The sequence below is a fragment of the Hemiscyllium ocellatum genome, chromosome 5 (genome assembly GCF_020745735.1).
Source record: "Hemiscyllium ocellatum isolate sHemOce1 chromosome 5, sHemOce1.pat.X.cur, whole genome shotgun sequence".
In the NCBI taxonomy this organism is placed as follows: Eukaryota; Metazoa; Chordata; class Chondrichthyes; order Orectolobiformes; family Hemiscylliidae; genus Hemiscyllium; species Hemiscyllium ocellatum.
In genome coordinates this window covers 66,933,177-66,945,083 of record NC_083405.1, presented here as the reverse complement: position 1 = coordinate 66,945,083, position 11,907 = coordinate 66,933,177, and the positions used below count along the sequence as shown (strand labels likewise).

Genomic DNA, 11,907 nt, shown 5'->3' with positions numbered 1-11,907 from the left:
ATATTATTAATATTTATAATAAATCAATTTTATTAGCCTGAATCAATATTAATTGGCAGGATTCCTTCACACATTCTCAGTGACCTGTCATATTAATTCTTGGCTGCTTTAAAACATGACTGCATTAATTCATTGTTAAGTAAAGGATGGGAAACTACATTACTGGCCAGAGTGTGTGCAGGCAATGGCAGCAACAGCCTTATTGGGAGAGGAAAGTCAGAAACTTACTTTTGGGGGAGCCTTAATAGTCAGCACCCCTCACCAGGTGCAGACCATATGAAAACAGAAAGCAGGATGATGGCTCACAGACTCTAGGATCTTAAAATATGAGGCAATGTTAATAGAGCAGAATGACCTTGTGTTAGTCACAGACAGTTGCTTAAATCCAGCTGCATTCCTATGGCAGGGAGAGGGGGAGGCCCTTGGCAATCCAGAACACGACTGCCTTGATATTATTGAATATCAGACGAAAGTGCGGATGGACTTAAGGGACATCCCACTGCATGCGAGAGCTCGGTTGTTTATCGACGGGTCCTCCCTGATGATTAAGGGTAAAAGGAACAATGGATATGCTGTAGTAGACGGGATAGAGGAAAGCGTTATCGAGGTTGAAAGATGCCTAACAACTGGTCAGCCCAAACTTGTGAACTGTATGCCTTAGAAAGAGCTCTCAGAGTCTTAGGAGACAAGGAAGGAACAATGTACACAGACTCCAAATACACGTTTGGAGTGGAAAAATTTGGCAAGAAAGAGGACTAATAAATAGCAGAGGAAAAGAACTAGCACATGAGGAATTGATAAAACAAGTGCTGGAATCCCTGTTACCCCTGAGAGAAATAGCAATAGTTCATATAAACGGACATCAGAAGGGAATGAACCGGAATTAAGAGGAAATAAACTGGCCGATGAGGTAGCTAAAGAAGCAGCCCTAGATCCACGAGGATCAGTGATATACTCCCTAATACCTACAACTCCAGATCTTCAGGGTGCCCCGTTGTTTACTGCATAGGAGGAAAAGGAACTAAAAAATTTAGGGGTTGCAAAGACAGCGGATGGGCACTGGATGTTAACCGATGGGAGGGAAATGTTGAATAAAATGATGATGTAAGAAATTATGGTTGTCTTACATCAGGGGAATTACTGGGGAGCACAAACAATGTGTAATTTAGTCTTAAGGAAATATGAACGCAAAGGGATATATACGATAGCCAAACAGATATGTGAGGGATGTATAACATGCAAAAAAGTAAACAAGAAGGTGTTAAGGAAACAAGTCCCAGGAGGGAGAGAACCTGGACTAAGACCATTTCAGAGCATCCAGTTAGATTATACCGAATTACCCCGATTGGGAAGACTGAGGTATATGCTGGTAATAGTTGATCACCTATCTGGATGGGTGGAGGCATATCCTTTAGGCACTGCCTCTGTAAGTGGGGTGTTCAAGATAAGACACATAATCCCCAGATACGGGATAGTGGAGTGTATAGATTCAGATCAGGGAACTCATTTTACTTCCAAGGCATCCAGGGAATGATGAAGGGGTTAGGAATCTCTTGGGAGTTCCACACCCCTTGGCACCCACCTTCATCAGGGAAGGTTGAGAGAATGAATCAGATACTCAAGAAGTAGTTATCTAAACTAGTAATAGAAACCAGACTCCCTTGGACTAAGTGTTTACCTGCAGCCTTTCTGCGAGTCTGAATGGCCCCAAGGAAAGATATGGGGCTGTCCCCTTATGAGATATTGTTTGGCCTGCCCTATCTGGAAACGAAAGGGGAACTGCCAACCCTGGAGACTAAAGATCTGTTCTTAAAGAAGTATACACTGGGCTTGTCCTCCTTTTTGTTTTTCCTCAGGAAACAGAGTTTATTGGCACAGATTCCACCCCTTGAATTCACTGTCCATCCGATCCAACCGGGAGATCGGGTCCTAGTCAAATCATGGGCTGAGACCAAATTGCAACCAGACTGGGAGGGGCCGTATCAGGCTCTTTTAACTACTGAAACGGCGATAAAAACGGCAGAGAAAGGCTGGACTCACTATACCCGAATTAAGGAACCTGTGGAATCTCCAGTTGAGAGAGAAGTCTGGACAACTGAATCGACAAAAGAACCACTTAAACTCAAGCTAAAAAGACTTTAAATAACTGATTATACAGTGGCAGCGCGAGTGCAGGTTTCTGTAGTATTGTATGCTAAGTTTCTCGGTGCTTCAGTACCATTGTAGAATGGGGGTGGGGTGGGGGGGGGGAGATGTTTAGGTACACGATATTAGCTCTTCTAGTTCTAGGATTCTTTCAGGCCCTAGTGTGGTCATCTTACTTAGTGATAACGGTTCCAGAAAGTACAAATCCACAAGTCATAGAAACAGATGCCTGCAGCCTAGTGGATTACGGAGATGTAAGAAGTCAGAGGCTTCTCAGAGATACATCTTAGATTCTATGAAGAAGGCCCTGAAGCGGGGGCATGGGGTAGGGTTGATGGGAAGAAAGTGTCTCAGAGAGAGAAGCGTAAGGAATATCTTTGGGATGGAGGATGTAAAGGACGGCAGAGGCAGGAACACCATAAAGGTGATCTCTTGATTAATCCACTTGTCACAGTACACCGGAGCCCCTTCCGGCTAGCTCTTGACTGTCCCGATAAAAAGTGTAACCCTATATATTTAACAATAAAGAAAACCTCATGGCACGAAGTAGTTTTGGGGGAAGGAACCTATCAGGTCCAATTAAACAAAACATTCAGGACAGAGATGAAAGCAGATGGGAAGGATATTTTGGGATGTTGTTTCAATATCCAGGTGCAAGACGGAACCTAAGTAGGAGAAAGGAATAGTAAAGCTCCTTACTCTGACCCTAAGGTGATAAAATTGTAGACTTAAAACAGACCATTGAAGTAGAAGCAGGATATGGGGATACAAATGCCTGGGTTGAATGGGTAAAGTTCACTGTGAAAAGTCTGAATAAAAGCAATTGTTATGCATGTACCTCTGGGAGACCAATGGCTCAAGTCGTCCCCTTTCCGCTCGGGTAGAAGCGAGACAGGAGGGGCATGACATGTATGATAGCCCGGTATCAGGATGAGACCGCATGGAGTAGTGAAAATTGTATGCCCCTTCTATTAATGTTCCCTCTCTTAAAGAAGGAAGATTTAAAAATACCCCCCATGATTTCTGCCGTGGTCAGAAATCACACATGGTGTGTAAACAGACGAGGAACAAATCTGTCCAGATACATGGGGAGCTGAAATCATGTACCGAAATTGAGTATGTGATGGAAATGGACAAGGGTGGGAACTACTCAGCATTAAGGATTCCCCGAGTGGATCTGTGGTGGTACTGCAGAGGGAAAATATTGAGACCCACCCTACCTCCAGATTGGAGGGGCATGTGTGCGATTGTGCAATTGGCAATCCCGTTCACCCTGGCATTTGAAAAGAAAGAGATAGTAAAGAAAGGGGATGGAGTAAGAGATCACTACTGGATACTTCATTTGATGATCGGATATATCTAGACTCTACAGGACTTCCAAGAGGGGTACCCAATGAGTTCAAGGCTCGTAACCAGATCACAGCAGGTTTTGAAGCGGCTCTCTTCTGGTGGGTAACAGTCAACAAAAATGTGAACTGTATAAATGATATTTTCTATAATCAGCAAAGGTTCATTAATTACACTAGAGATGCAATTAAAGGCATAGCCGAACAACTTGATGCAACCAGCAGAATGGCCTGGGAGAATAGAATGGCCCCTATACATGATCCTAGCAGAAAAAGGGTGTGTGTGTGATGTTAGGAGGGAGCTGTTGTACCTTTATTCCAAATAACACAGCCCCAGATGGGTCTATTACTCGGGCCCTGCAAGGCCTAATGACACTGGCAGAAGAACTAGCCGAAAACTCAGCAGTCAACACATCACTCACCGGGTGGCTAGAGTTGGGGTTTGGAAAGTGGAAGAGTGTGGTGATTTCGGCCTTACCTCTTTGATCGTGGTGGCAGGAGTACTGACCGCAATAGGATGCTGTATCCTACCTTGCGCACAATGGCTAACCCAAAGGCTGATTGAAACAGCTTTGGCCTCACAAATGCCCCTAAAGAGCAATCGGGGAGAGGGGCTCTACCTGTTGAACAACGAGGGAATAAGTGACCTCGGGGAGGTTTCCAAAATAAATGAAATCTCGGGGATGATGCTCGCCAACTTGGAGGCGACATATAAGGAAAATGCAGAAGACAACAAATGTTAATTTTTTAAAAAGGGGAAAATTGCGGAATATAGGTAAAGTAGTGTTGTTTCTGCAGCTATAATTGCTTCTGCAAGGTGATAAACTAACTTACACAATTGTACAATTGTTTCAGCAAAGAGCTAAGTTAGCTAAACTTGCATGCAAAAGTTAAGATTAGGAAGAGCAACAATGGAATATTTAATGGACAAGTAGATAAGGAGGAAAAGAACACTGAGCCATGCCAGCTCAGCACATTGCCTTCATGTAGGCACCAGGACGAGCCAAGTTAGTTGCAATTAAGGGTTAAAACAAACAAGAGTAAGGGGTGCCAGGCTTAGAGTAGTGGGAGAAGTAAACAAGGGCGGAGCACAACTAGGCAGGGGCAGAATACAATAAGGAATAGTGATAGGTTTGACACGTAACATGCAAGGCCAATGAAGTAAACGGGGAAGTACCGAGAGAGACTCAATTGAATTGTATAAATTGTGAAGGAATTTTTGGATTGGTGTGCCTATTTGTTAGCCATTCGTCTTGCAAGAACCTTTCAATAAAATTCGCTGCTTTGTTCCTCACAGTAAAGGAATAAATGATAGGTGGCAATAGAGCCCAAAGAGAGAGAAGATAGTGAAATTAATGAACGTGGACAAGAGAAAAGGTTGGAACGGAGATCCTATCGTAGAAAGAAGCATAACTTCTTTAAGGTACTCATGATTTGGAGGTGCTGGTGGGTGTTTTTTTAAACTTTCTTCAAGTTAGACATGACTGGAAGAGATGTGGATGTTGGAAATCAGAAACAAAAGCAGAAATTGCTGGAAATGCTCAGTTACCATCAGTTCTGAGGAAGGGTCACTGGACCTGAAATGTTTTCTCTACAGAAGCTGCCAGACCTGCTGAACTTTCCCAGCAACTTCTGTTTTTTTTTTGGCTTTTCAGCTCATTCTGTTCACGTCCCGATAAATTTGTTGTGTTTTGTTTTCGTCCTTGTGTGTTCTCTGGGGCTGCTCTTTTAGATGTTGGTCAATTTCATTTGTATCACCTACCAGCCCGGAGGATGGCTTAAAAAAGTACGCCAAGTGTGAGCTCCAGCATTCACTCGGGTTTGAGCCTCGAGGGGGCGCTGAGTGCGCTGGCGGCTGCTGGCTCCCATCTTTCCTCTCACTCAATCATCTTTAGCAGCAGCGCGGGATTCGAGCCGTTGGGGGAGCGTCCGGGTCTGAGCCGGAGAAATAGGTCAGGGGTCAGCGTGACGGTTCGGCAGGGCATCTCGCGCTGCGGTCAGCGTGACGGCTCGAGCGGGCTGGGTCAAAGGTCACAGTAGGGTACGGGGTGGTAGCCCGCAGTTTGGTCAGCTTTGATAGAAGAGGGCACCCGCCATGGCTCCAAGGTTATGGTGATGGGGGATTGATGGCCAGTGCGGACTGAGGTAAAAGCCTCTTCTTTCTCACTCTCTCTGCTTACCACGGAGCTTAAACACACACAAACTGGCTCAAGGAGGGGGGGGAACAACTTAAGTCGGTGAACAAATTCAGTAAACCTGAGGAAACATTGTAAAGATAATCTTGTTGCTGGTTTGGATTAAATCATTTCATGCGCCAATGGCATAGGCTGAGCAGTTTAAGCCAAAGTGTTTGCCCGTGGTTAACAGAGCTTTTGTTCAAGAAAGTTTGTTGAAGAAAAATATAGTGCAATTAATTAGTGCCAAATCAAAGCCATTTTTAACTCTGTCTTCTCTTTTACTTAGGTTCAATAGAATGCAGCCTGCTGATGAGGTACACCTCAGCGAATGGCAGAAACATTATTTTAATATAACTTCCAATGATTGCACACCCGGACAGAAGGCTGATGCTTATCGTGGACAAATTTTACAGTTGCAGTATGCATGGGCAAACTCTGATATCAGTTGGGACTGCACTGCCAACTCGTTCAGGAGATGCACTGAAAAATATGCAGCCATTATTGACTCGGACGATGCAAAGATTGGGCTGAATAATTATGCTGGCAGTATTCTCAGTTTGTCAAGATGCCAAAAGAATGAAAGCAATCAGTGGCAGTCATCGTTAACCGAAAACAATATTTTCAAGTTAAAAAGTGTGCAGGAGATGTTTAAATCTAGTAAAATAGCTCGGGATTTGCTGGTACCCACTTCAGATGCTTCAATAGTAGTTGGTAAAACCAATAGCGTGGAAAATTTAGACCGTCATAAAATAGAAACTTCACCCATTGATACAAAAGACTCAGTTCCTAAAATTAAAAATGTAGTCTTGTGCTCTGATGTACTTTCAAGAAATGTTAATGAAAATTATTCTTCAGACAAGTATTCCACAAGTGCCTTTACATGTCCGAAAATGGTGCAAGGTCTCTCAGCTGCTCAGTCAGTGACTGATGACTCTAGTTCTTTAAAGTCTACAGGTACACTTTCATCAACAATTTCAAAAAATCTCAATGGTGACCCTTTATTTGGATTGGGTAAAGAGGCATATTGTACTATACCTCAGGTAGGAACGGTAACTGGACAGTGTACGCCTCTTAATGGCAATTTGGCCCCTGATGCACCAGGTAGCACATCTAAGAGAAAGTCTTCTCAGATATCTAGAGATGGTAATTCGCATACTGACATGATGTATGGCCATTTTCAAAATCGAAACTGGACTAATTATAAGCAAAAGAATTTTGATAATATGACCAGAAATACAAAATCTGAAGATAGTAGTATTGCTGCTGCTGATGAAGGCCTCATAACTTGTTTTAAAACGGCAAAGGAGCAACTACATGTTGTTCAACAGAAAAAGTTTGGAAATCAGTCTCAATCTCAGCGACTACCAGTAACAACATTGTACAATAGTTCAAAGAAGTCCTTAGGTACAGTCAGGTCACGTGGCTTATTTGGGAAATTCGTTTCTCCAGTGTCAAAACAGGATAATGGAGATGAAAATGGTGGACTGTGTTCAGTGCCTCAAGAGAACAATTCTTCTGAAGCCTCCCTACTTGTGGATGAGCGTTTGAAGAACCTTGAGCCAAAAATGATTCAACTTATTATGAGTGAGATCATGGACCATGGCCCCCCAGTGAACTGGGATGATATAGCTGGGCTGGAGTTTGCTAAAACAACAATTAAGGAGATAGTGGTTTGGCCAATGCTTAGACCTGATATTTTTACTGGTCTCCGTGGTCCACCCAAAGGAATTCTTTTATTTGGCCCGCCTGGAACAGGTAAAACTCTAATTGGTAAATGCATTGCATGCCAGTCAGGGGCAACGTTTTTCAGCATCAGTGCTTCATCACTAACTTCCAAGTGGGTTGGAGAAGGTGAAAAAATGGTACGTGCGATGTTTGCTGTAGCACGCTGCCACCAGCCTGCAGTCATCTTCATTGATGAAATTGATTCTCTGTTATCTCAAAGAGTTGATGGTGAACATGATTCTTCGAGAAGAATAAAAACAGAGTTCTTGGTGCAGTTAGATGGTGCGGCTACTTCAGCAGATGATCGCATTCTTGTGGTGGGAGCCACAAACCGACCCCAAGAAATAGATGAAGCAGCTCGTCGACGTCTGGTCAAAAGACTGTACATCCCTTTACCAGAAATGTCAGCAAGGAGGCAGATAGTAATGAAGTTAATGTCTCATGAAAACTGTTCACTAAATCCAGAGGAAATGGAGTTGATCATTGAACAATCTGAAGGCTATTCAGGAGCTGACATGACTCAGCTTTGTCGTGAGGCAGCTTTGGGGCCAATCCGCAGCATTCAGATAGCAGACATTTCCACTATCACACCTGACCAAGTACGGCCTATTGCATTCATTGACTTTAAAGACGCATTGGTAAATGTGCGACCCAGTGTGTCTCTGAAAGACCTTGAACTGTATGAAGAATGGAATAAAACATTTGGTTGTGGCAGATGACTGTGGAAAGTTTGCATAGAAATTTAAGAACATAAAAGTTAACATTTATCAGAATTTTACAAAGTTACCTTTGTGATGTTGGATGTTTGTTCTTTCAAGCAAGTGTAGTAAAGATATCTTACAAAAATGTTTTCAGGAAAGTAATTATATTTAATTCAGTTTAAATTGCTTTGTTCTGTATTGACAGCACATTGTCAAAATTCAGGCTGCGGAAATCTTTACTACCTCTGTCAGACACTGTCATTCAAACCAGCCCCCTTTTTATGTTTAAGCTTGAACTTTATGACTGGATTTCCTAGTTGGTGATTTTTTTTCTCCTAAACACTGGCATAGAGACAATTGTTCATCTATTACACACTGTTTTGACCTTTGTTCACTAATATTTAGTTGAACACGTGAATTTACTATACAATGTACACAAATTCATGATGGCCATCCAGACAAATGTGACTGATAATTTCTTTTTATTTTTGGATTACAGGACAGCTACATTTACAAAAATGGAGGAGAATATGATATATATACATTAGGTGGACCTCTTTAGCAGGGATAGCACAAATGCCAATGAACAATTGAAACTTTTAAAAATTATTCTAAAGCTAAATGAAAACACTAATCCCTGGTGTCAAAAGAAGAATATAAAACAAAAATAATTGATATGCTGGTGATGTGTAAGAATCAATAGGATTTGAACTAAAATGCTTTATGGATTAAATGAAAAAAAATGCTAGGAAAATAGGGATAGATGTCTTAAGTTTCCCTTGTGCTATCCAAACATGCATTAAAGCAGCTGGAAGATTAATTGGAAGAAGATTTTGGATAATTGTTACTGACAGCTTTACAAGCTATGTTGGTTGTTAAAAAGATAATGAGAAGACAGAACTATAAAAGGACACTGTAGAGTAAATTGGTGGATTCCCAAAAAAAGCCTGTGCTTTTAACTATTACTTTGCATCCATCTATATTCTAGTAGCTGATGTTTGGCTGCCATTGATATAATATGTTGTTTGTGCTAAACACAATAAAAATAGATAAATTCTGGATAGAATAAGGGATCTGATCTAACAATAGATCTTTCAGCATTCACCACTGTGATAACAGAGTTAAAAGTACTGAAGAAAAGACATTGGATTCAGTGTTAACTGTTTGTTTCTCCATAGGTGTTTCCAGACCTGTTGTCTTACTCTAATATTATGGCTTCTGGTCCTGTATTCTCCCACAAGAGAAAACAATCTATTCTGTCAGGCCTCTAAAAAAACTTATGTTTCAATAAGGTCATCTGCCATTCATCAAGACTCTAATGGCTACAAGCCCAAACTACTCAATATGTCCTCTTAAGAAAATTCCTCCATGCCCAGGATAAACCAAGTGAAATGTCTCTTAATTGTCTCCAGCGCCACTATATAATTCCTTAAATAAAGGGATCAAAAGAATTCACTGTGTTATGTATGGTATAACTAGTGCTTTGTATATAGCATCACTTTCCTATTTTATGTCCTATTCTATTTGAAATAAAGGCCGACATTCTTTACCTTCCCAACTATCTGCTGAACCTGTTAACCTAACATTTTTGTGATTTGTGCTTGTCCTTGTTTTACAATTAAAACTAAAGCGAACCCCAAATCTTACAGAGCTTCCATTTAGCATTGATAGGTGGCTTTTGCTCGTGCTGCATCAGAAGCAAAGATATCGTTCACTAAATGCCACTTCAGAACTGGATCATATTTGTAGAAGTCAATTGCTTTTCAAATTTCACTGCTCCATGACTTAAAAATGTATTGTTCATTTGCTGTTCCTCTGTAAAAATCATAGAATTTCTTTTCTGACTCTACCAAATCTCTACCTACACCATAGGGGACTGCAACAATTCAAGCAGGTGGTTCAACATTAATGTCTCCCAATTACACAATGAGCAATAATGCTGGCCTTGTTTGTAGTGCCAAGCCAAAAAGAAGTTAAAAATCTGCTAATTGATTTGACTACAAGTGGCACATTAGATGCGGTGGAGCCAAGAGCGTACCAAATTGGTACCAAACTTCATACTGCTTGACTTGGCTAATCAGCTTTCTGCCAAGCATTTCAATACACCAGGTATTTAACTGTGCAAGATCATCACCAATTTTCCATAAGCTTCCTCAACAAATCTAATCGAAATCTACAGCAAAACTTATGCACAACATCACCTGGTATCATCATTGTCCCTACCCTTGCTGCAGCCACGTTGTCTTGTGTCCCATGACCTACGCTATAGTACATGTATATGAGCTGCTGGGTGTGAGTTTCCAAGCAAGGCACAATATTTCTGCATCAGTGTTTTCCTGCTTTTCTATCTCTGGCATTTCCATCATTTCTTGGCCATGTTGCTGTATTTGATTATGTGGAAATCAAATGCCACAAAAGTAGGTTTGTGCAGAGAAGGAGGAAATCAAGAAGTGAATGCTTACATCATAAGTAGCTTTTAAATCAGAAGAGATTGTAGGATGGTGGCAAGTAAGATATGAGAAGGTGGACTAGGGATACTGTCATTTTCAACCGTGTAAGTCCCACTGATGGCTATGTGCTCGGCCACAGTTATTTTAATGATGGCGACCACTGTCTCTTCCACTAGGAAATGGAGTTGAAGCTATGCCTACTGCCCACCATTTAGATGGTACTAACACCGGCTATACATAATGTCCTGTATGAGTTAGGGAATACTGTTTGTATAGAGTAGATGTCATTCAATAACAATGCAAACAGATTGATATGGGTTTGTGACACTGTGGTTCTAAGTATGTGAAGGTGATTTGTGACTTATAAACTTGTGACTTCAATTTTCGATCACTAGGAGTAGCTCGGCACTCACCTTTAGGACATAGCTGCAAGATGGGTCTGTGACAAATGCTGAAGGAAACAACAAAGGGAAAAACCTAATTGCCTTCATCCTCACAAATCTACTCGTTGCAGACGTGTCCATCTGTGACAGTATTGACAGGGATGATCACCGTACAGCTCTTGAAATGATGCATTCCATTGTTTTGTGTGACATTGCTAATATTGATAGAACTTGAATAGATCTAGCAACACAAACTGGACATGATGTGGGCCATCAGTTGGAGTAACATTGTTTTCAATTATGATTTGTAAACTCATTCTGTAGCATATCCCCCACTCTACCGTTATTATCAGAGATCAACACTGATTCAATGAAAAGGAGCGCATAACAGAAGCAGCAGCAGGTATATCTGAAAATAAGGTGAAAACCAGCTGATGCAAAAACAGAACTATTTGATGCCAACTAACTGAAACAGCATACAATAGACAGAGTTCAGAAATACCACAAACAGTAGATCAGACATAATCATTGCAGTGCTGTCACATCCAGTCATGAATTATGTTGGACAAATGAACAAGTAACAGGAGGTGGAGGCTGCACAGATATGCCCATCCCAAATAATAGGAAAGCCCAGACAACAGTGCAAAAAAAAATTGACTGAAATATTTGCATCCATCTTCAATCAAAAGTAATGAGTGAATGATCTATGTCAGTCTCTCTCAGATATACCCAGCAACACGGGTGACAATCATCAACCTTCCAGATTCACTCTACATAATGATAAATAACAGCTGAATGCCCTCTACACTGCAAAGACTATGGGTCTAGATAGCATTCCAGCACTGGACTGAAGACATGCTCCAGAAGGAACAATAGCCCGAGCAAAGCTGTTCCAGTACAGCCACAACACTGGCATCTACCTATCACCATGGTAAGACCTGGGCACAAAGAATAGGCCAAATCCAATCTGGCTAGTTACA

The 11,907-nt window shown here is 41.5% G+C and overlaps 1 protein-coding gene and 1 pseudogene across 2 annotated transcripts; both read left to right on the top strand.

Annotated features, from left to right (window-relative positions):
- Positions 1 to 334: 334 nt before the first annotated feature.
- On the top strand, positions 335 to 4,234 carry LOC132816199 (uncharacterized; annotated as a pseudogene).
- A 1,166-nt stretch (positions 4,235 to 5,400) lies between these two features.
- fignl1 (fidgetin-like 1) lies at positions 5,401 to 9,629 on the top strand. Of its 2 annotated transcripts, none has more exons than XM_060825492.1 (2): positions 5,401 to 5,443; positions 5,955 to 9,629. In XM_060825492.1, the coding sequence occupies exon 2, from the start codon at positions 5,965 to 5,967 to the stop codon at positions 8,110 to 8,112; it is 2,148 nt and encodes a 715-aa protein (XP_060681475.1). In that variant the 5' UTR covers positions 5,401 to 5,443; positions 5,955 to 5,964; the 3' UTR covers positions 8,113 to 9,629. The 2 variants fall into 2 exon arrangements, with proteins under 2 accessions (XP_060681475.1, XP_060681474.1); XM_060825491.1 differs by having other exon boundaries at positions 5,401 to 5,636.
- The last annotated feature ends 2,278 nt before the right edge of the window (positions 9,630 to 11,907 follow it).